The following is a 25,762-nucleotide window of genomic DNA, read 5'->3' as shown; positions in this document are numbered from 1 at the left end:
TCCAACGTGATTTTACTTCTCAAGTTGCAGTACAGAGGATGTTTCTTCAGTCTTCTGAAGTCTAAGGCAAGCCATACACAATTCAATGTTTTTTTTTTTCTTTAACCACTGCCAGCGGGTTGAACGAAAAAAAAAAAAAAAAGAGCCAATTCCCCCATCCCCACATTCGATGTGGATGGGGGAATCCTTCCATTGTGCTACTGTACACTGATCATTCAGGCTCGTTGTACACATGTTGATTGGTAGACAGACATGTGTACAACCAGCCTGCACATACATGGATCCAAATTCAGCCAATCCCCGCTGAACCAGACAAATTTCAATCCATGTATGAAGACTACGAATTACCTGGGCCCTGTCTCTGTGAGATACTAACACTGAATGGACATAGAAGAAGTGGGGAAAGTCTAGCTATGGCTAACTAACCTTAAACAGGAGGGGAGGACAAAGGAAGAGACCAAAATCATAATATTAAAAAAAGTTGTAGTGGCCCAACACAGATATAGTGAATGCAGGGTCTGGGGAGACCGGATATAGTGAATGCAGGGTCCGGGGAGACCGGATATAGTGAATGCAGGGTCCGGGGAGACCAGATATAGTGAATGCAGGGTCCGGGGAGACCGGATATAGTGAATGCAGGATCCAGGGAGACCAGATATAGGGAATGTAGGGTCCGGGGAGACCAGATATAGTGAATGCAGGGTCCGGGGAGACCGGATATAGTGAATGCAGGGTCCGGGGAGAGCGGATATAATGAATGCAGGGTCCGAGGAGACCGGATATAGGGAATGTAGGGTCCGGGGAGACCAGATATAGTGAATGCAGGGTCCTGAGAGAGGGGATATAGTGAATGCAGGGTCCAGGGAGAGCAGATATAGTGAATGCAGGGTTTGGGGGGAGACCAGATATAGTGAATGCGGGGTCCTGGGAGACCAGATATAGTGAATGCAGGGTCCGGGGAGAGCGGATATAGTGAATGCAGGGTCCGGGGAGACCGGATATAGTGAATGCAGGGTCCAGGGAGACCAGATATAGTGAATGCAGGGTCCGGGGAGACCAGATATAGTGAATGCAGGGTCCGGGGAGACCGGATATAGTGAATGCAGGGTCCGGGGAGACCGGATATAGTGAATGCAGGGTCCTGGGAGAGCAGATATAGTGAATGCAGGGTCTGGGGAGACCAGATATAGTGATTGCAGGGACCGGCGAGAGCGGATATAGTGAATGCAGGGTCCTGGGAGAGCGGATTTAGTGAATGCAGGGTCCTGGGAGACCAGATATAGTGAATGCAGGGTTCGGGGAGAGCGGATTTAGTGAATGCAGGGTCCGGGAGACCAGATATAGTGAATGCAGGGTCTGGGGAGACCGGATATAGTGAATGCAGGGTCCGGGGAGAGCAGATATAGTGAATGCAGGGTCCGGGGAGAGCAGATATAGTGAATGCAGGGTCCGGGGAGAGCAGATAAAGTGAATGCAGGGTCCAGGGAGACGAGATATAGTGAATGCAGGGTCCGGGGAGAGCAGATATAGTGAATGCAGGGTCCGGGGAGACCAGATATAGTGAATGCAGGGTCTGGGGAGACCGGATATAGTGAATGCAGGGTCCGGGGAGAGCAGATATAGTGAATGCAGGGTCCTGGGAGACCAGATATAGGGAATGTAGGGTCCGAGGAGACCAGATATAGTGAATACAGGGGACGGGGAGACCAGATATAGTAAATTCAGGATCCGGGGAGACCGGATATAGTGAATGCAGTGTCCGGGGAGACCGGATATAGTGAATGCAGGGTCCTGGGTTTAGTAACACTTTAAACAGGAGGGAGGACTGTGGAAGAGACCAAAATCATAATAGTAAACAAGTCGTAGTGTCCCAACACTGCCACTAGATGTCAGCATACTACAAAAGGTGATAACTCAATGCAGGTCAATACAAAACAGACCACATTGCCCATATCTCTCAACTGTCCCTCATTTGGAACCAAATCCTTCCTTCCCCCTTTTTCTCCCCAGTAGCCCCTCTTTTTATCTGATGTATGGACCTCTATACAAATGAAGACTTCCCCAGTGGGTACAACTAAAAGTCAATGACCTCACTTTACTGTCTGGCAGGGGTGCCTGGATCATAAGAACAGCTGAACAGAATTTGAACCGCTTTGACAAGTAAGACGTCGTATTAGGCTGGTGGCTCGGAATTCGGCTTTAAAGAATTTCTCGGATAAAAACATTAAAAATCGAAGACTATTATAGGTGATAGAGAGGATTAATACACAACATACAGCAAAGAATGAAGTTAGTGGCTTTCAGGAACAATTGACTGTTTTGGCAGCCCAGGGCTCAGTGGCTACCTGAGTGCAGACCAAGTGCATGCTGGGTAATGGGATCAGTGCTGATTCTCCTCCAATCAGTTTTTCCCTGGTCTTCCTTCTCTCGCTTTTCCGCTGAGTGATTCCTCTTCTTTTTTGGCAGGGCTCCAATTTCCAGTCTTCTCGGAGAGAGAAATATGGAAACGTCTTCAAGACACACTTGCTGGGTCGCCCCCTGATTAGGGTAACGGGGGCTGACAACGTCCGGAAGATCCTGATGGGGGAACACCACCTGGTCAGCGCCGAGTGGCCCCGCAGCACCCGGATGTTATTGGGGCCCAACAGTCTCGCCAACTCCATCGGAGACATCCACCGACACAAGAGGAAGGTAAGAGGCCGAAATGTTCTTCTGCTATCAGGGAAAGTTAATGTTGAAAGGAGTACACCAAATTTATACTGACTCTCCTCTCCTGAAATACTCTGCACTGCTGGAGGGCTCCGCTCCTTCCTCTATACCTCTCCTCTCCTGAATACCCTGCACTGCTGGAGGACTCCGCTCCTTCCTCTATATCTCTCCTCTCCTGAAATAGTCTGCGCTGCCGGAGGGCTCCGCTCCTTCCTCTATACCTCTCCTCTCCTGAATACCCTGCACTGCTGGAGGACTCCGCTCCTTCCTCTATACCTCTCCTCTCCTGAAATACTCTGCACTGCTGGAGGACTCCGCTCCTTCCTCTATACCTCTCCTCTCCTGAAATACTCTGCACTGCTGGAGGACTCCGCTCCTTCCTCTATACCTCTCCTCTCCTGAAATACTCTGCACTGCTGGAGGACTCCGCTCCTTCCTCTATACCTCTCCTCTCCTGAAATACTCTGCACTGCTGGAGGACTCCGCTCCTTCCTCTATAACTCTCCTTTCCTGAAATACTCTGCACTGCTGGAGGACTCCGCTCCTTCCTCTATACCTCTCCTCTCCTGAATACCCTGCACTGCTGGAGGACTCCACTCCTTCCTCTATAACTCTTCTCCTGAAATAGTCTGCGCTGCTGGAGGACTCCGCTCCTTCCTCTATACCTCTCCTCTCCTGAAATACTCTGCACTGCTGGAGGACTCCGCTCCTTCCTCTATACCTCTCCTCTCCTGAAATACTCTGCACTGCTGGAGGACTCCGCTCCTTCCTCTATATCTCTCCTCTCCTGAAATAGTCTGCGCTGCCGGAGGGCTCCGCTCCTTCCTCTATACCTCTCCTCTCCTGAATACCCTGCACTGCTGGAGGACTCCGCTCCTTCCTCTATACCTCTCCTCTCCTGAAATACTCTGCACTGCTGGAGGACTCCGCTCCTTCCTCTATACCTCTCCTCTCCTGAAATACTCTGCACTGCTGGAGGACTCCGCTCCTTCCTCTATACCTCTCCTCTCCTGAATACCCTGCACTGCTGGAGGACTCCACTCCTTCCTCTATAACTCTTCTCCTGAAATAGTCTGCGCTGCTGGAGGACTCCGCTCCTTCCTCTATACCTCTCCTCTCCTGAAATACTCTGCACTGCTGGAGGACTCCGCTCCTTCCTCTATACCTCTCCTCTCCTGAAATACTCTGCACTGCTGGAGGACTCCGCTCCTTCCTCTATACCTCTCCTCTCCTGAAATACTCTGCACTGCTGGAGGACTCCGCTCCTTCCTCTATACCTCTCCTCTCCTGAAATACTCTGCACTGCTGGAGGACTCCGCTCCTTCCTCTATAACTCTCCTTTCCTGAAATACTCTGCACTGCTGGAGGACTCCGCTCCTTCCTCTATACCTCTCCTCTCCTGAATACCCTGCACTGCTGGAGGACTCCACTCCTTCCTCTATAACTCTTCTCCTGAAATAGTCTGCGCTGCTGGAGGACTCCGCTCCTTCCTCTATACCTCTCCTCTCCTGAAATACTCTGCACTGCTGGAGGACTCCGCTCCTTCCTCTATACCTCTCCTCTCCTGAAATACTCTGCACTGCTGGAGGACTCCGCTCCTTCCTCTATACCTCTCCTCTCCTGAAATACTCTGCACTGCTGGAGGACTCCGCTCCTTCCTCTATAACTCTCCTTTCCTGAAATACTCTGCACTGCTGGAGGACTCCGCTCCTTCCTCTATACCTCTCCTCTCCTGAATACCCTGCACTGCTGGAGGACTCCACTCCTTCCTCTATAACTCTTCTCCTGAAATAGTCTGCGCTGCTGGAGGACTCCGCTCCTTCCTCTATACCTCTCCTCTCCTGAAATACTCTGCACTGCTGGAGGACTCCGCTCCTTCCTCTATACCTCTCCTCTCCTGAAATACTCTGCACTGCTGGAGGACTCCGCTCCTTCCTCTATATCTCTCCTCTCCTGAAATAGTCTGCGCTGCCGGAGGGCTCCGCTCCTTCCTCTATACCTCTCCTCTCCTGAAATACTCTGCACTGCTGGAGGACTCCGCTCCTTCCTCTATACCTCTCCTCTCCTGAAATACTCTGCACTGCTGGAGGACTCCGCTCCTTCCTCTATACCTCTCCTCTCCTGAATACTCTGCACTGCTGGAGGACTCCACTCCTTCCTCTATAACTCTTCTCCTGAAATAGTCTGCGCTGCTGGAGGACTCTGCTCCTTCCTCTATACCTCTCCTCTCCTGAAATACTCTGCGCTGCTGGCGGACTCCCCTCTTTCCTCTATAATTCTCCTCTCCTGAAATACTCTGCGCTGCTGGAGGACTCCGCTCCTTCCTCTATAACTCTCCTTTCCTGAAATACTCTGCGCTGCTGGAGGACTCCGCTCCTTCCTCTATAACTCTCCTCTCCTGAATACCCTGCACTGCTGGAGGACTCCGCTCCTTCCTCTATACCTCTCCTCTCCTGAATACTCTGCACTGCTGGAGGACTCCGCTCCTTCCTCTATACCTCTTCTCCTGAAATACTCTGCGCTGCTGGAGGACTCCGCTCCTTCCTCTATACCTCTCCTCTCCTGAAATACTCTGCACTGCTGGAGGACTCCGCTCCTTCCTCTATAACTCTCCTTTCCTGAAATACTCTGCGCTGCTGGTGGATTCTGCTCCTTCCTCTATACCTCTCCTCTCCTGAAATACTCTGCGCTGCTGGCGGACTCCCCTCTTTCCTCTATAATTCTCCTCTCCTGAAATACTCTGCGCTGCTGGAGGACTCCGCTCCTTCCTCTATAACTCTCCTCTCCTGAAATACTCTGCACTGCTGGAGGACTCCGCTCCTTCCTCTATAACTCTCCTCTCCTGAAATACTCTGCACTGCTGGAGGACTCCACTCCTTCCTCTATACCTCTCCTCTCCTGAAATACTCTGCACTGCTGGAGGACTCCGCTCCTTCCTCTATAACTCTCCTCTCCTGAAATACTCTGCACTGCTGGAGGACTCCGCTCCTTCCTCTATACCTCTCCTCTCCTGAAATACTCTGCACTGCTGGAGGACTCCGCTCCTTCCTCTATACCTCTCCTCTCCTGAAATACTCTGCTTTTGAAAAGTATAACAGACTATGGCAAAACGGCTTACAAGCGGAGCTTTCCTTTTGGGTTGAGGTTTTTACATGACAATCCAGTAGATTAACCATTAGCCGCCCGGCCAATGGCCGTTTGGCGGCTTCAGATGTGCTTCTCCACTTCGGGTGCACGCCATTTGGCGTGCTCCCGCACATGCGCCGTTTGTGCTAATGCAGAGCGGCGCAGCAGTGCGATCTGCCACCGGCCGTGTACCTCGGACACGGCCGATGACAGATCCGAGTACCGTCTCCCGTTGCCGGTACCATGTGACCTGCTGTGACCAATCACAGCAGGTCACATGACAGTTGTATACAATGGATGGCTTCATTCATGACATCCATTGTATACTAGTGCCTAGCTGTGAATGGTCACAGCTAATCACATGCACATGTCATGTGATTAGCTGTGACCAAATCACAGCTAAGCACAAAAAAAAAAAAAAAAAAGCTGAATGAATCGATTTCATTCAGGTAAATGCTTGCTTATAGCAAAGTAATTCCTTGCTATAAGCAAATTGTGTAAAAAAAAAAAAATAAATAAAATACTGATCACTTCCCCAAAGTAGTACAATGTTACTATGGTAACATTGTACTACTTTGGTCATAGTAAAATATGAAAAAAAAATCTTAAAAAAAAAAAAAAAAAATGTAATAAAAAATTAAATATAAAAAAAAAAAAAAAAAAAAAATATATTTTTTTTTTTCATACTGTCACCAGTGTCCCTGTTCACCGCCATGCCAGTTATATGATGACGCTGTACTGCACTGGTGACAGTATGTAAAAAAAAAAATAGTGAAAATAATTTTTTAAATTTTTTCATTTTCCGAAAAATTATGACAAAAAAATACAACTTCAAAAAACTCGCCATTCCTCTAATGAAGTACGTCGGACTGTCTACTCTGCAAAAAGGGGTCATTTGGGGATATCTGTACTGTTCTGACATTCTTGGACCTCAAGAAATTAGATTGGCCGTCAGTACTTCAGGATTGATCAATATTCAGATCTATACCATAGTTTGTGAACTCTATAACTTTCCTACAGACTAAATAATACATCCTAATTTGGGTTGTCACCAAAGACATGTAGCAGAATACATCTCGGCCTAAATTTATGAAGAACAATTATTTATTTGTAAACTTTTATAACAGAAACAAAGAAAAATGTGTTTTTTTTTTCAACATTTTTGGTCTTTTTTTGTTAATTTAGCAAAAAATAAAAACCCCAGCGGTGATTAAATACCACCAAAAGAAAGCTCTAGTTGTGTGAAGAAAATGATAAAATTTTAGTTTGGGTACAATGTTGTATGACCGCGCAATTGTCATTCAAAGTGTGAGAGCGCTGAAACCTGAAAAATGGCCTGGGCAGGAAGGGGGAAAATTGCCCGGTATTGAAACGGTTAATGTATATATTTCAGGTACTTATAAATTGCCATCAATTTACGCAGCACTTTACATATATATTGTACATTCACATCAGTCCCTAACCCTCAAGGGGTGTACAATCTAAGGTCCCTAACTCACATTCATACATACACATACTAGGGACAATTTAGACAGCAGACAATTCACCTACCAGCATGTCTTTGGAGTGTGGGAGGAAACCCATGCAGGCACAGGGAGAACATGCAAACTCCAGGCAGGTGGTGCCGTGGTTGGGATATGAACCAATGACGCTAGTGCTGCCAGGCAAAAGTGCTAACCATTTAGCCACTGTGCTGCCCCAGTAGATGAGGAATTGCTGGGTGTCCCGGAATGTGCTGATTACAAGGTAGGGGAGCGGTGTTCCCGCTGTGATAGCATTGCTGGATAGAGAGATGGAGGTGGTATTGTTTTCTCCCCGGCTTCTGCTTTTCTACTCTGCCCTGGATACATTGTATATATCGGATCCATTGTATTGGACACATGAGATACATGAGATACATTGGATATATGAGATACATGGGATAAATGGCATACATGGGATACATGAGCTACATGGGATACATCAGCTACATGGGATACATGAGCTACATGGGATACATGAGCTACATGGGATACATGAGATACATGGGATAAATGAGCTACATGGGATACATGAGATATGAAATACATTCAATACATGGGATACATGAGATACATGGGATACATGAAATGCATGAGATACATGGGATACATGGGGTACATGGGGTACATGAGATACTTGGGATACATGGGATACATGAGATACATGAGATACATGGGATACATGATATACATGGGATACATGGGAAATATGGGATACATGGGATACATGAGATACATGAAATGCATGAGATACATGGGATACATGGGATACATGGGGTACATGAGATACTTGGGATACATGGGATACATGAGATACATGAGATACATGGGATACATGATATACATGGGATACATGGGAAATATGGGATACATGGGATACATGAGATACGAGATACATGGGATACATGAAATACATGAGATTCATGGGATACATGAGATACATGGGATACATGAAATACATGAGATTCATGGGATACATGAGATACATGGGATACATGAGACACATGGGATACATGAGATACATGAGACACATGGGATAGATGAGATACATGACATACATGGGATACATGAGACACATGGGATAAATGAGATACATGGGATAAATGAGATACTTGAGATATGAAATACATTCGATACATGGGATACATGAGATACAAGATACTTGGGATACATGGGATACATGAGATACATGGGATACATGAGATACATGGGATACATGATATACATGGGATACATGGGATACATCAGAAACATGGGATACATGGGATACATGAGATACGAGATACATGGGATACATGAAATACATGAGATTCATGGGATACATGAGATTCATGGGATACATGAGATACATGGGATACATGAGACACATGAGACACATGGGATACATGAGACACATGGGATACATGAGACACATGGGATACATGAGACACATGGGATACACGAGACACATGGCATACATGGGATACATGAGACACATGGGATAAATGAGATACGAGATACATGGGATACATGAAATACATGAGATTCATGGGATACATGAAATACATGAGATTCATGGGATACATGAGATTCATGGGATACATGAGATACATGGGATACATGAGACACATGGGACACATGGGATACATGAGACACATGGGATACATGAGACACATGGGATACATGAGACACATGGCATACACGAGACACATGGCATACATGGGATACATGAGACACATGGGATAAATGAGATACATGGGATACATGAGATACGAGATACATGGGATACATGAAATACATGAGATTCATGGGATACATGAGATTCATGGGATACATGAGATACATGGGATACATGAGACACATGGGACACATGGGATACATGAGACACATGGGATACATGAGACACATGGGATACACGAGACACATGGGATACATGAGATACATGGCATACATGGGATACATGAGATACATGGCATACATGGGATACATGAGATACGAGATACATGGGATACATGAAATACATGAGATTCATGGGATACATGAGATTCATGGGATACATGAGATACATGGGATACATGAGACACATGGGATACATGGGATACATGAGACACATGGGATACATGAGACACATGGGATACACGAGACACATGGGATACATGAGATACATGGCATACATGGGATACATGAGATACATGGCATACATGAGATACATGACATACATGGGATACATGAGACACATGGGATAAATGAGATACATGAGATACATGGGATACATAAGATACATGGGATAAATGAGATACAATGGGATACATGAGATACATGAGACACATGGGATACATGAGACACATGGGATACATGAGAAGATGTAGAGGTAAGATAATCCTTTGAGGATTTTTTTCAGACACAGGTTTCTATTCTGGACTTTTGCAGCAGTAAGTCAGAGTGGTGGGAGCTTGTGAAACAAAGGGCGACTGGACTTTTCAAGGCCATAAATAGGAAGAAGCAGCTTGGTATGTACAGGTGAAACTCAAAAAATTAGAATATGGTGCAAAAGTTCATTTATTTCAGTGCAGCAACTTAAAAGGTGAAACTAATATATGAGATAGACTCATTACATGCAAAGCAAGATAGTTCAAGCCGTGATTTGTCATCATTGTGATGATTATGGCTTACAGCTCATGAAAACCCCAAATCCACAATCTCAGAAAATGAGAATATTGTAAAAAGGTGGAATATTCTCGGCTCAAAGTGTCCCACTCTAATCCGCTAATTAAGCCATAACACCTGCAAAGGGTTCCTGAGCCTTTAAATGGTCTCTCAGTCTGGTTCAGTAGGAATCACAATCATGGGAAAGACTGCTGACCTGACACCATCATTGACACCCTCCATAAGGAGGGAAAGCCTCAAAAGGTAATTGCAAAAGAAGTTGGATGTTCCCAAAGTGCTGTATCAAAGCACATTAATAGAAAGTTATGTGGAAGGGAAAAGTGTGGAAGAAAAAGGTGCACAAGCAGCAGGGATGACCGCAGCCTGGAGAGGATTGTCAGGAAAAGGCCATTCAAAAGTGTTGGGGACTTTCACAAGGAGTGGACTGAGGCTGGAGTCAGTGCATCAAGAACCACCACACACAGACGGATCCTGGACATGGGCTTCAAATGTCGTATTCCTCTTGTCAAGCCACCCCTGAACAACAAACAACATCAGAAGCGTCTTACCTGGGCTAAAGGAAAACAGACCTGGTATGTTGCTCAGTGGTCCAAAGTCCTCTTTTCTGATGAGAGCAACTTTTGCATCTCATTTGGAAACCAAAGACCCGAGTATGGAGGAAGAATGGAGAGGCCCAAGGACCCCGAGTATGGAGGAAGAATGGAGAGGCCCAAGGACCCCGAATATGGAGGAAGAATGGAGAGGCCCAAGGACCCCGAGTATGGAGGAAGAATGGAGAGGCCCAAGGACCCCGAGTATGGAGGAAGAATGGAGAGGCCCAAGGACCCCGAGTATGGAGGAAGAATGGAGAGGCACACACTGCAAGATGCTTGAAGCCCAGTGTGAAGTTTCCACAGTCTGTGTTGATTTGGGGAGCCATGTCATCTGCTGGTGTTGGTCCACTGTGCTTCATTAAGTTCAGGGTCAACGCAGCCGTCTACCAGGAGATTTTGGAGCACTTCATGCTTCCTTTCGCAGACGAGCTTTATGGGGATGCTGACTTCATTTTCCAGCAGGACTTGGCACCGCCCACACTGCCAAAAGCACCAAAACCTGGTTCAATGACCGTGGGATTACTGTGCTTGACTGGCCAGCAAACTCGCCTGACCTGAACCCCATAGAGAATCTATGGGGCATTGCCAAGGGAAAGAGGAGAGACATGAGACCGAACAATGCAGAAGAGCTGAAGGCCGCTATTGAAGCATCCTGGTCTTCCATAATACCTCAGCAGTGCCACAGGCTGATAGCTTCCATGCCACACCGCATTGAGGCAGTAATTGCTGCAAAAGGGGCCCAAACCAAGTACTGAGTACATATGCATGCTTCTACCTTTCAGAGGTCCGATATTGTTCTATGTACAATCCTTGTTTTATTGATTGCATGTAATATTCTCATTTTCTGAGATTGTGGATTTGGGGTTTTCATGAGCTGTAAGCCATAATCATCACAATGATGACAAATCACGGCTTGAACTATCTTGCTTTGCATGTAATGAGTCTATCTCATATATTAGTTTCACCTTTTAAGTTGCTGCACTGAAATAAATGAACTTTTGCACGATATTCTAATTTTTCGAGTTTCACCTGTAGATTGCCTACCAGCATTTCTGGAGGAAGCTTGATTGTCTTGTCTTGTATGGAGGAGATCCAGGAGAGATCTCTGAAGTGAAGCTTCTTCTTAGGAAGTGTCAATATGACCGGCATGCCTCCTTGGTTTTGGAGAGGGATTATGGGAAATATCACTCGCCTGATCCTTACCAGAGCTGCAAGCAAGGCATAGCAGTTAAGACGGTCATTGGCCTGAAAGACAGTACAGGTTCCCTGGTGAAGTCCAGATCAGGGATCTTGGTTATCTTTGGGTCGTATTATCAGACCTCCTGGGAAGAAAGGTCCTTAGCCAGGACAAGATGGAAAGCTTTCTGGATTCTACTCCAGGATTGGGAAATGGTGCATTGCTTTTGATGAATTTGACAGAACCAATTTCAGCGGATGAGGTAGTTCGTGCTATAGACAAGCTGACTACCAAAAAATCGCCTGGGCCAGATGGATTGAGAGCTGAATTTCTAGCGGAGGTTTTTAACAGCTGTCTAGAAGAGGGTTCGCTCCCTCCCTCCATGAGGCAATCCGCTGTGATTCTTCTGTCAAAAGGTAAAGACCCCTCAATGATTGAGAACTGGCGCCCCATCAGTCTTCTCAATGTTGATAGAAAGATCTTGGCAAAGATTCTTTTTTGGCGCTTGTCATCAGCAGCAGGTGATTTGTTGTCTAGCCATCAGCACTGTTTGGTCCAAGGTAGAAGTACCTTTTCAGCAGTTTTGGCTATCCGGGAGGCTTTGGAACGATGCAGGGCTTCTGGATGGAGAAAGTACTTACTGGCATTGGATCAGGCAAAAGCTTTTGATGGAGTGAATCATGAATATCTGTGGTTGCTACTTGGTAGATACAGCCTGCAGGGGAGGTTTATAAATTGGCTGAAAACATTATATAGAGGGGCTGAGAGCTTCCCACTTGTTAATGGTTGGGTTGGACGGCCTTTGGAGGTGGGCTCTGGTGTGCGCCAGGGATGTCCTTTGAGCCCCTTGCTTTATGCTTTTGCAGTCGACTCCTTTGTAAGAAGGTTAGAGGGTGCATCATTGTGTGAGGTGCCTCTGGGCATTTCTGGTGCGCTGCTTTTGAAGGTCATGGCCTATGCTGATGTGTCTGGTATTATCTCTGGGACTGAGGAGGCGCAGTAGGTGGTCTCTGTGATAAAGCAGAACATGGAAGCTTCTGGCTCTAAAGTCAACCATGAAAGAGTGAAGTTTTCTAGATGGGTGAGGAGGGTTAAAGCTTCAAACTTCTGGATGCCTTCCCGGAGCCCCAGCAGAAAATTAAAGTGTTGGGCATCAAATTTTGTCCTGGTGACTATGGTCATTGAAAGCAGGTTGGGAAAGCAGGTTGGTAGATACCAATGAGTGATCCCTGTCTTTTTATATGTCAGCTTTGTCTGTATCTTGCCGGTATCTCTCTATGCAGGGGTCTACAGCTGTGTTTTCCAACTGTTATGGGGAAATAGGCTGAACCTGATCAAACGCAATGTAACTTACCTGTCCAGGCGGGAGGGTGGCCTAGGAATGGTCAACCCGATAGTTTTCTTTTCTTTGCTCTTTCTAAAGTACAATCTTGGTAACATGTTTGCAGAGACCCCGCCGGGATGGGTGGGTATTTTTCAGTCTTGGTTTAAGCCTTTTCTGCATTGCTGGAAAGATGGCAGACCAGTGAAAAGTCTGAGAGTCCGACATGGCAAGCTCCCGGCTTATGTTGCCCCATGTCTGAAAATACTTTGGCAGTGGCAGGTGACAGTGGAGGATATCAGGTCCCTTCCCAGGAAGCTTCTGGGGGAGAGGATTTTGGCTTCTGCTTTCAGTGTGTCACTGGCCTTAAAGGATTGCCCAGGTTCCGTAATGAGAGAGGGGTTGTGTTTAATTAACTTGGAGAGAATCCCTTTGAAGTTTAGGGATCAAGCCTGGCTCGCTTTCGATGGAAGGCTCTATGTGAGAGGGAACCTGAAGCACCGCCCTGTGGATGATCGGGATTGTCCTAGAGCAGAGTGTGTTGGTAAAGTGGAGTCTATGGACCACTTTCTGCTTCTGTGTCTCTTTAACATAGAGGTGTATAAAAGGGCAGGGAGGGTTCTGGGCATCCTTTCTCTATCGCATGGGTTATGCAGAGTGGGTATACGGGGCATTCCCAGCTCGCTGGGACTTCGATTTGGATACACTTTTTTTAGTATAGTTGTTCGTTACTTCTCATGGAATGCACAGTGTCAGGTTACCCTACGGAAGAAAGTCCTCCCTGTTGAGGTGGTGGTGCACGATATTCTGGGTGAAGGTTGGGAAGATTCGGGGTCTTGAGAAGGGCAGGGAGCCTCGGGCGGTCTGGATAAGGGCGTGGAGGAATATCAGCCCTGCCTTTGGTGAACTGTCCATCTCTGGGTGAGGGGCTCTTTCCTTATGCTGTTGTTTTCACTCCCTTAGTTTTTGTTGATTAAGATCTTTTTGAAGAAGGGCTGCATGCATAATGGGGGCGGGGCTGCATCCATAATGGGAGCGGGGTTGTTTCTTGACCTCTCAGGTTTGATGTCTGGTGTAGTGCTGTGAGTTGTAGTAAGATTTATTTCCCCAATTATGTCATGTTCATTTCTGAGACGTTTGCTTTTGACTGACAGCAGATTTTGCTATGTTTATTTTCGTTTTTGCTGTAAATATATATATAATTATTTATTTTTTTATATTCTGTATATTATTTTATGTTTATTGATTGCAAGACTTTTAATAAAGAAAAATTGGGAAGAATGCCCCTAACATTGGTGATCAGTGGGAAGAATGCCCCTTACATTGGTGATCAGTGGGAAGAATGCCCCTAACATTGGTGGTCAGTGGGAAGAATGCCCCTTACATTGGTGATCAGTGGGAAGAATGCTCCTTACATTGGTGATCAGTGGGAAGAATGCTCCTTACATTGGTGATCAGTAGAAAGAATTCTCCTTACATTGGTGATCAGTGGGAAGAATGTCCCTTACATTGGTGATCAGTGGGAAGAATGCCCCTTACATTGGTGATCAGTGAGAAGAATGCTCCTTACATTGGTGATCAGTGGGAAGAATGCCCCTTACATTGGTGATCAGTGGGAAGAATGTTCCTTACATTGGTGGTCAGTGGGAAGAATGCCCCTTACATTGGTGGTCAGTGAGAAGAATGCTCCTTACATTGGTGATCAGTGAGAAGAATGCTCCTTACATTGGTGATCAGTGGGAAGAATGTTCCTTACATTGGTGGTCAGTGGGAAGAATGCCCCTTACATTTGTGGTCAGTGGGAAGAATGTTCCTTACATTGGTGATCAGTCGGAAAAATGTCCCCTTACATTGGTGATCAGAGGGAAGAATTCTCCTTACGTTGGTGATCAGTGGGAAGAATGCTCCTTACATTGGTGATCAGTGGGAAGAATGTTCCTTACATTGGTGATCAGTGGGAAGAATGCCCCTTACATTGGTGATCAGTGAGAAGAATGTCCCTTACATTGGTGGTCAGTGGGAAGAATGTTCCTTACATTGGTGATCAGTGGGAAGAATGTTCCTTACATTGGTGATCAGTGGGAAGAATGTCCCTTACATTGGTGATCAGTGAGAAGAATGTTCCTTACATTGGTGATCAGTGGGAAGAATGTCCCTTACATTGGTGATCAGTGGGAAGAATGTTCCTTACATTGGTGATCAGTGGGAAGAATGCTCCTTACATTGGTGATCAGTGGGAAGAATGTCCCTTACATTGGTGATCAGTGGGAAGAATGTTCCATACATTGGTGATCAGTGAGAAGAATGCCCCTTACATTGGTGATCAGTGGGAAGAATGTTCCTTACATTGGTGATCAGTGGGAAGAATGTCCCTTACATTGGTGATCAGTGGGAAGAATGCCCCTTACATTGGTGATCAGTGAGAAGAATGTTCCTTACATTGGTGATCAGTGGGAAGAATGCCCCTTATATTGGTGATCAGTGGGAAGAATGTTCCTTACATTGGTGGTCAGTGGGAGGAATGTTCCTTACATTGGTGATCAGTGAGAAGAATGTTCCTTACATTGGTGATCAGTGGGAAGAATGTCCCTTACATTGGTGATCAGTGAGAAGAATGTTCCTTACATTGGTGATCAGTGGGAAGAATGCCCCTTATATTGGTGATCAGTGGGAAGAATGTTCCTTACATTGGTGATCAGTGGGAAGAATGCCCCTTACATTGGTGATCAGTGGGAAGAATGTTCCTTACATTGGTGATCAGTGGGAAGAATGTTCCTTACATTGGTGATCAGTGAGAAGAATGTCCCTTACATTGGTGATCAGTGGGAAGAATGTCCCTTACATTGGTGATCAGTGGGAAGAATGTTCCATACATTGGTGATCAGTGAGAAGAATGTTCCTTACATTGGTGATCAGTGAGAAGAATGTTCCTTACATTGGTGATCAGTGGGAAGAATGCCCCTTACATTGGTGATCAGTGGGAAGAATGCCCCTTACATTGGTGATCAGTGGGAAGAATGTTCCTTACATTGGTGATCAGTGGGAAGAATGTTCCTTACATTGGTGATCAGTGGGAAGAATGCTCCTTACATTGGTGATCAGAGGGAAGAATGCTCCTTACATTGGTGATCAGTGGGAAGAATGCTCCTTACATTGGTGATCAGTGAGAAGAATGTCCCTTACATTGGTGATCAGTGGGAAGAATGTCCCTTACATTGGTGATCAGTGGGAAGAATGTTCCATACATTGGTGATCAGTGGGAAGAATGTAGTAGTCCAGCCGCACTTCCTCCAGCCCAGTTCTGTACCTCTGTAAGGACCCGAGGCTGTGGGAAGATATCGGGGCGGTCTGCGTATTGCTCCTGCTATGCACTGATTACGGGTGCAATGCTCAGTGGGCTTCAACACTATGTTGATGATGAAATCAATGTTGCTTCATTTATTATATTTTTACACAAGGTGGAGTACCCCTTTACCACTGAGCAGTGTACGGTCGTCCTTCAGTACTGCTGCAGTCCATAACAACGCACTTTCCATGTATTCCAATGGCACTAGTTCACACCAGTGCAGTCATCAAAAGTAGACCACGCTGCATTTTTTCTGTAGGTAAAAACGCATCTGGAATGTGGCAAAACGCATGGAAATCACATTGGGACCGGGATGCATCAAAAACACACCAAAAAACATGCATCAAAAACACCCCAGAATGCATTTTTCATTTTTTAACAGGTGTTAAAACCTTTATTTAATTTTTACTTTTTAATTTTTTTTTTACTTTTTGCTTTTTTTATTTTTTAACTGGAAATGTTTTTACTTTTTTTATCGCTTTGCTTTTTTATTTTTAATGTTTTTTTTTATTTGTGCTTTTTATCTGCTTTTCTCTAGGCAAGAATTGCATTGGGTCGATCTACTCAGATGTGCTGTAGGGCTCAGTACCCAGTAGAGACCTTCGGCATATCTGCGCATGCGTGAATGCAGCACACACTTTGGAAGGGGCTCAAAAACACAGCATGCGTTTTGCAAAAATGCATATTGTATTTTTTTAATGCATTTTCAGTGCGTTTTCTGGAGTCCTTTCCTATGAAACCTGAACATGTGACTCCTAAAACACACTTACTTTTTTATTTTCTAATTTTTACTTTCAACTTTTTAGTTTTTTAATCCTTTACTTTTTTTAACTCTACTTTTTTTAACAGGTAAAATACTTTATAAAAATTTTTCATTTTTTTTTTAAATTTAATTCTTTAGTTTTTCATTTTTTTAACAGGTGTTAAAACCTTTATTTCATTTTTACTTTTTATTTATTTATTTATTTTACTTTTTGCTTTTTTTTATTTTTTAACTGGAAATGTTTTTACTTTTTTTTATTGCTTTGCTTTTTTATTTTTAATGTTTACTTTTTTTTATTTGTGCTTTTCATCTGCCTTTCTCTAGGCAAGAATTGCATTGGGTCGATCTACTCAGATGTGCTGTAGGGCTCAGTACCCAGTAGAGACCTTCGGCATATCTGCGCACGCGTGAGTGCAGCACACAGTTTGGAAGGTGCTTTAAAACACAGCAAAAATGCATATCACAGTTTTTGATGCGTTTTCAGTGTGTTTTTGCTGCATTTTCTGGATTCCTGACCTGTGGAACCTGGACATGCGACTCTAAAAACACCGCCCTGTAGGTGCGTTTATGATGCATGTTTGGTGCATTTCCTTTAGAAATCAATGGGAGGAGTATTCGTTTGAAAAGCACACCAAAGATGCAGCATGCGGGACTTTTCAAAATGCAACGCAGCGGTGTGGGAAGTTACATAGGATCAGGGGCGGACTGACAACTCATGGGGCCCCCGGGCAATAGGGGATCATGGGGCCCCTGTGTCCTTGTCCAAACTCAAAAAAGCCTATGAAAAAGGTACCAGGGGCATCTCATGGGGCCCCCTACTGATCCCGGGCCCTCGGCCAGTGCCTGAGTTTCCAAATGGTCAGTCCACCCCTGCATAGGATTTAAAGGAGAGTCATTTTCATGCGTTTTGTTGTGCTGGAAAGGTTTGTTTTTGTGCGGCAAAACCGCACCGGCGTGAAAACCGATACAGGCTTTTATCTCCTTTAACATTACACATCCATAAAGGTCACAAAAAGGTGAAATAAAAAAGTTTTACAAAGTTTCTTTAGCCCGGGTTCACATATATGCGGTTCGGTACATTGTATGTGATTCACACGGGAACCGCACCGCATTCCTGTGCAAATCACATGCAAATTCTGTGTGGTGCAATTTGAGCCGTACACTTTGTACGGCTCAAGTTGGACCTCAACTGTGCCAAAAAGATGCAGGACCCTTTTTTTGGTCCGCGCTAGAATCGGATTGCATGGGTATTCACACCTATGTGATCCAATTCTGCACATCACACCGCATTTTGCAGACCGATTTCGGGGGGGGGGGGGGGGTTGTTAACATACACCCCCGCAGCGGTTCGCATGAACGGGTGCGATTCTGATGCGGTGCAGAATTAAAATTCAGGACCCTTTTTTGGGTCCGCTTTAGATTTGGATCGCATGGGTAATCACACCTATGTGATCCGATTCTGTAAATTGCACCACATTTTGCGGACTGCTTTTGGGGTGTTGTTAACTTACACCCCCCACAGCGGTTTGCATGAACGGGGTGCGATTCTGATGCGGTGCAGGATTCAAATTCAGGACCTTTTTTTGGTCCGCACTAGAATCGGATCGCATGGGTAATCACACCTATGCAATCTGATTCTGCACATCGCACCACGTTTTGCAGACCGCTTTCAGGGTGTTAACTTCACATACACACCCGCATGGCAGTTCGCGTGAATGGGATGCGATGCAGAATTCAAATTCAGGACCCTTTTTTGGGTCCGCATTAGAATCAGATCGTATGGGTACTCAGACCTATGTGATCCGATTCTGCACATCGCACCGCGTTTTCTGGACCGATTTCGGGATGTTGTTAACATAACACCCGCAGCAGTTCGCGTGAACGGGGTGCGATTCTGATGCGGTGCGGAATTAAAATTCAGGACCCTTTTTTGAGTCCGCATTAGAATTGGAGCGCATGGGTACTCACACCTATGCAATCCGATTCTGCACATCGCACCGCATTTTGCGGACCAATTTCGGGGTGTTGTTAACTTCACATACACACCCGCATGGCAGTTCGCGTGAACGGGGTGCGATGCAGAATTCAAATTCAGGACCCTTTTTTGGGTCCGCATTAGAATCGGCTCACATGGGTACTCACACCTATGCGATCTGATTCTGCACATCGCACTGCGTTTTGCGGACCGATTTCGGGATGTTGTTAACATACACCCCCAAAGCGGTTTGCGTGAACAGGGTGTGATTCTTATGCGGTGCGGGATTCAAATTCAGGACCCTTTTTTTGGTCCGCACTAGAATCGGATCACATGGGTAATCACACATATGCAATCCGATTCTGCACGTCGCACCGCATTTTGCAGACCGCTTTTGGGGTGTCAACTTCATATACACACCCGCATGGCGGTTCGCGTGAACGGGATGCGATGCGGAATTCAAATTCTGGACCCTTTTTTGGGTCCGTGTTAGAATCGGATTGCATGGGTAATCACACCTATGCGATCCGATTCTGCACATCGCACCGCGTTTTGCGCACTGCTTTCGGGGTGTTGTTAACTTAACAAACACACTTTCATGGTGGTTCGCTTGAATGGGGTGCGATTCTGATGCAATGCGGAATTCACACAGAAAACGCTGCAAATTACACACCGCAGTCAAAGGGTGACTGGTCTTGTCTCCACCCCCTCATCTCTCTGTAGTTTTCTGTGATGGGTGGAGCCTGCTGGGCCCCTTCCACAGCTCTGCTCTCTGCACAGGCTATCACTGCCGCTTTTACAAGGTAATATCTGGGTTTGGCGCACTCAAAATGCGATTTTGAGTTTTGTGGTTATGGAGAAATACATTCAAATGAAAAGTTGTTGCACTTTACTTTGTGGTCATGGTGCGACAACCGTTCTCGGCACGTAGAAGAGCGTACCGGGGGAACCTCTCCGAGGTGAAGCATGCTGCAGAAGGATGAATTGGCGAGGGAGGCTAAAGGGTTAATTGGCGTGCCGGAGCGCACTGCGGCGGTGGCGGTTTGGCGTCTCGGTCCTCGCTGGTGGCAGTAAAACAATAGCTGCCCCTCTTAGGAGATCTCTTACCGCTTGTGATGTGTGTATGCTACTCGTGGCACGTGCAGTGTGAACTGCAGTAACCCAGGAGCCCCCCTCCTTACCAGTCCAGACTGATCGCTTAAAGCGGCAATCGTTCTGCAGCCCGGCTTCACCCCCACCATCTATTTATAGCTCCTGCAAAAGAACCCGTCTCGCCGTGCGTCCCACGACCACGGGCGGACTGACCATTCAAGTGCTCGGGCACTGCCCGAGGGCCCGGGGTCAGTAGGGGGCCCCAGGAGATGCCCCTGGTACCTTTCATTGGCTTTTTCATAGGCTTTATTGGGTGTGGGTGAGGACACAGGGACCCCATGATCCCCTGTTGCCTGGGGGCCCCATGAGTTGTCAGTCCATCCCTGCCCGTGACCCAGTCATTCCTACAAATGGGCCCATCTGCAGAAAGCCACCAATTCCATCTAGGGTCTAAAAATTTTTGCTGAGTGCCCAGCATGGCCTCATTCATGCCAGTTCATTGCGCGATAACTCGTTGCAGTTTGGTGTGTGCAGGGGGGATGGGGGGGGAGGTTAATCTGGCCCCATTCACGCCTGAACAATAGAAAGGTGCCATCATGGGATATTATTATTGTTATTATACAGGATTTAATATTATTATTATTATTATTCAGGATTTATTATTATTATTATTATTATTATTATTATTAGAATACAGGATTTATTATTATTATTATTATTATTAATATTATTATTATTATTATTCAGGATTTATTATTATTATTATTATTAGAATACAGGATTTATTATTATTATTATTATTATTCAGGATTTATTATTATTATTATTATTATTATTATTATTATTATTATTATACATGATTTATTATTATTATTCAGGATTTATTATTATTATTATACAGGATTTATTAGTATTATTATTATTCAGGATTTATTATTTTTTTTCTTCTTATTAATATTATTATTATTATACAGGATTTATTATTATTATTATTATTATTCAGGATTTATTATTATTATTATTATTATTATTATTATTATTATTATTCAGGATTTATTATTTTTATTATTAGTATTATAATTATTATTATTATTCAGGATTTTTTATTATTATTATTATTATTATTATTATTATTATTCAGGATTTATTATTTTTATTATTAGTATTATAATTATTATTATTATTCAGGATTTATTCTTATTATTCTTATTATTATTATACCAGATTTATATATTATTATTATACAGGATTTATGGCGCCAACAGTTTGCTCAGCGCTTTACAATATAACGGGAGACAATACAGCAACAATACATTTCAATACAAGAGGGTTAGGAGGGCCTGATCCTGGGAGCTTACAATCTAGGAGGGAAGGGCTAGTGGTACAAAAGGTAATGACTGTGGGGGATGGACTGGTAGGAGGAATAGATTCCATTATTAGCTGAGGGCAGGATAGGCTTCCCTGAAGAGAGAGGTTTTCAGAGATTGCCTAAAAGTGAGCAGAGTAGGCAATAGTCTGATAAATTGGGGTAGAGAGTTCCAGAGGCTGGGGGAAGCTCTGGAGAAGTCCTGGAGACGAGCATGGGAGGAGGAGACAAGGGAGCTAGAGAGCAGGAGGTCTTGCGAGGAGCGGAGAGGACGATTTCGGTCTCTTGAAGCTTGTGACTCAAAAAAAGCACGTGAGCTCGTTCTGGGGAGGAGTCATGTGGTTCGGTCCCAATAGGGCACATGAATAAAGGGAAAAAAATGCACTCAACGTTGGTTTTTTTTGCCTTCCAATGGCTAAAAATAATCTTTAAAAATCCGCAACCCTTCAGACCAGGGTGGCCACCTCATCCCTTTAAAGCCGAACATGTATGAATTATACAGGTTTTTCGGCTGATTAAGGTGGTAATTAAACTCACGTAGAGCCTTTAGTCTAGGCCAGGGGTAGGCAACCTGCGGCTCTCTAGCTGTTGTGGAACTACATTTCCCATGAGGCATTGCAACATTACAAAACTGACAGTTACAGCTATGACTTGCAGAGGTATCATGGAACTTGTAGTCCTGCAACAGCTGGAGACCCTCAGGTTGCCTACCCCTGGTCTAGGTTCACACCTATGCATTTTGCGGAAACGCACAGCGGTCCATTTGACATGATTTCCTATGGGACAGATTCACATCTCCACGTTTTCACCCGGGGTGGTTTTTTTTTTGCAAATGGTCAGGGACTTTTATAAACGCAAAACGCTGCGTTTTTTTGGTTCTATAGACTTCAATGGAGACGCTGCAGAAGAGCATATAGTGCGTTTTTTACTTGTTGCTGGACAGATTAAACCGTATTAAAAAACAAGTAAAAAAAAAATAACAAAACACATCAAAAATGCATGCGCAAAAATGCTAAACGCACTGCAGAAATGGATCAAACGCAAACTGCATAGGTGTAAACCTAGACTTTTGGGGTTTTTTTCTATTTTATTAACAGGTAAAAATTCTTTTTTTTAAGTTTTGACTTTTTATTTTTTTTATTTGAAATGAAACGCAAACTGCATAGGTGTGAACCTAGCCTAACGAGCATTAAATTAGCCTCATGACCTGTGTCATTAATATGTGTTCGGTTTTAAAGGGATGAGGTGGCAACCCTACACCCCCCGTAGACTTACCGGAAAAGTCGCCCAATGGTTGCACAACTGATACAATATACCTACAACCAACCCCGGAACCGTAATGTAACTGGAGATCCCTATATCAGATACAATGACAATATCCTATGGTCCAGTGCTGGCCAATGTGGACATCTAGATACAATTGGGGAATGTTTCACAACCTTGCCTTGAAACACACCTTCACCCTTGTTATTTTATTTTTTATTATTTTTTTTACCATTTTATTTTATTTTTTTGACAATTTTATTACTCTTTACAATTTGTTAGGAGTCCCGTGATGGGCTTTGGTCAGCTGTTAAGAGACAGCAAAAACAGCATGCAGGGGCGCAGGGGCAGCAGGAACCAGGATAGGACAGGCAGTGGGGGGCAGCATATAGAGCAGGGGTGTCAAACCGGCGGCCCTCCAGCTGTTGCCAAACTACAAGTCCCATGAGGCATTGCAAGATAGGCAGTCACAAGCATGACTCCCAAAGGCGGAGGCATTGCAAAATAGATAGTCACAAGCATGACTCCCAAAGGCGGAGGCATGATGGGGCTTGTAGTTTAACTACATGTCCCATGAGGCGTTGCAAGATAGACAGTCACAAGCGTGACTCCCGAAGGCGGAGGCATGATGGGACTTGTAGTTTAACTACAAGTCCCACGAGGCATTGCAAGATAGGCAGTCACACGCATGACCCCCAAAGGCGGAAGCATGATGGGGCTTGTAGTTTAACTACATGTCCCATGAGGCATTGCAAGATAGGCAGTCACAAGCATGACTCCCAAAGGCGGAGGCATGATGGGGCTTGAAGTTTAACTACATGTCCCATGAGGCATTGCAAGATAGACAGTCACAAGCATGACTCCCAAAGGCGGAGGCATGATGGGACTTGTAGTTTCAAAACTCCAAGTCCCATCATGCCACCGCCTTTGGGAGTCATGCTTGTAACTGTCAATCTTGCAATGCCTCATGGGACTTGTAGTTTGGCAACAGCTGGAGGGCCACCAGGGACACCTGTGATATAGAGGAATCAATGCCCTCCATGTTCCTCCCTCCCATGAGCATTCAGTGCAGGAGGATAATGGAGGGCATCAGTTCCAGTATATGCTGCCCCACCATTCCTCCTATCCCGTGTTCAGGGGAGCCCCATGGAGAATGGGGGCTGGGTTGCAATTGCGACCCCTGTGACCCCTATGGTTACACCCCTGTTTGTCTGAGTTGCCGACTCTCCCTTTCCAGGTTGCATTGATTTGCATCTTTTATGGAGTTGAGCTTTCAAAAGCAATTCCAAGCAAGCCTTGGCAACCAGCAGTCACCTTCAGACATTTGGGGATAGTATGAATCAGATTGGCGGAGTTGAGACACTTATTAGGGATTTTTGTATTATTATTATTATTGTTATTATTTTTTATGTAAGACTTTCTTTGTGTTAGAAGTACTGTGAAGGGCGTTCCAGGATCACCTGATTAGAGACAAGAACGGCTACAAATGAAGTAGGTTTGTATTTGTATGCATCTCAGGGATTCATTTGTAGTGTTGAATGGACAGAACGCCGAGCACATCTCGAGACACCATGAGAACTAAACCACCAGTGGTTGGTATGGGAATTCTCGCCTTAAGGAGATTATACGGAGGAAACTTAACGAGCAAAGCAGAACCATAAAATGCTAAAATGTCTGGCTGAGGATAATTAGGCAAACCTGAAAATAGACCTGCTTAGTAGAACTGGTTTGTCTGTACTGCGTATTACACAGTCACACTAAGCCTCCCCGTCTCCTCGGCACTGCAGCACGTGAATTGGGAGATGACACAGGTTTCTTGGGTAGCAGCGACGGGAGGGCACACCCAAAATGCTGGAGGGAGATCAGTATTAGCAGAGTGGCTTACCCTGGGAGAGATCCGTGCATTGAAGAGTGTGATTTCTGAAAACTGCCACATCCCCTCCCCCCAAAAAATAATTTCTATTATGTTCTCTTTATTAGGACTAAATTGATCAGATTGATGTGGTAAGGCCATGCAAAGATCATGGATGGTGTGCAAAGTGTGACAGCTATCCATTATGTCCAGGTGGGGGTGAAGTCTTCTATGTATAGAGCGTAATAGAATTGTATGATGATCACGTCCAGTGCTGGGTCATGTTGGGGGTGTAGTGTTCTATGTATAGGGTGCAATAGAATTGTATGATGATCACGTCCAGTGGTGGGTCATGTTGGTGGTGTAGTGTTCTATGTATAGAATATAATAGAATTGTATGATGATCACGTCCAGTGGTGGGTCATGTTGGGGGTGTAGTGTTCTATGTATAGACTGTAATAGAATTGTATGATGATCATGTCCAGTGGTGGGTCATGTTGGAGGTGCAGTGTTCTATGTATAGACTGTAATAGAATTGTATGATGATCACGTCCAGTGGTGGGTCATGTTGGGGGTGTAGTGTTCTATGTATAGGATGTAATAGAATTGTATGATGATCACGTCCAGTGGTGGGTCATGTTGGTGGTGTAGTGTTCTATGTATAGGGCGTAATAGAATGGTATGATGATCATGTCCAGTGGTGGGTCATGTTGGGGGTGTAGTGTTCTATGTATAGGGTGTAATAGAATTGTATGATGATCACGTCCAGTGGAGGGTCATGTTGGGGGTGTAGTGTTCTATGTATAGGGTGTAATAGAATTGTATGATGATCACGTCCAGTGGTGGGTCATGTTGGGGGTGTAGTGTTCTATGTATAGGGCGTAATAGAATTGTATGATGATCACGTCCAGTGGTGGGTCATGTTGGGGGTGTAGTGTTCTATGTATAGAATATAATAGAATTGTATGATGATCACGTCCAGTGGGGGGTCATGTTGGGGGTGTAGTGTTCTA

The 25,762-nt window shown here is 45.0% G+C and overlaps 1 protein-coding gene across 2 annotated transcripts in view; it reads left to right on the top strand.

The window, feature by feature from the left end:
* Positions 1-25,762, top strand: part of CYP26B1 (cytochrome P450 family 26 subfamily B member 1) — a 187,374-nt gene that overhangs the window by 129,445 nt on the left and 32,167 nt on the right. For both annotated transcript variants that reach the window (XM_089689983.1, XM_089689982.1), the window contains one exon: positions 2,467-2,691. In XM_089689983.1, the coding sequence (XP_089546109.1) occupies positions 2,467-2,691 (225 nt within the window). The remainder of the gene's footprint in view (positions 1-2,466; positions 2,692-25,762) is intronic.

This window comes from Staurois parvus, unplaced genomic scaffold, assembly GCF_062004578.1.
Source record: "Staurois parvus isolate SC_StPar_1 unplaced genomic scaffold, SC_StPar_1.0 ptg000507l, whole genome shotgun sequence".
In the NCBI taxonomy this organism is placed as follows: domain Eukaryota; kingdom Metazoa; phylum Chordata; class Amphibia; order Anura; family Ranidae; genus Staurois; species Staurois parvus.
This window is presented reverse-complemented; position numbering and strand designations above follow the sequence as displayed.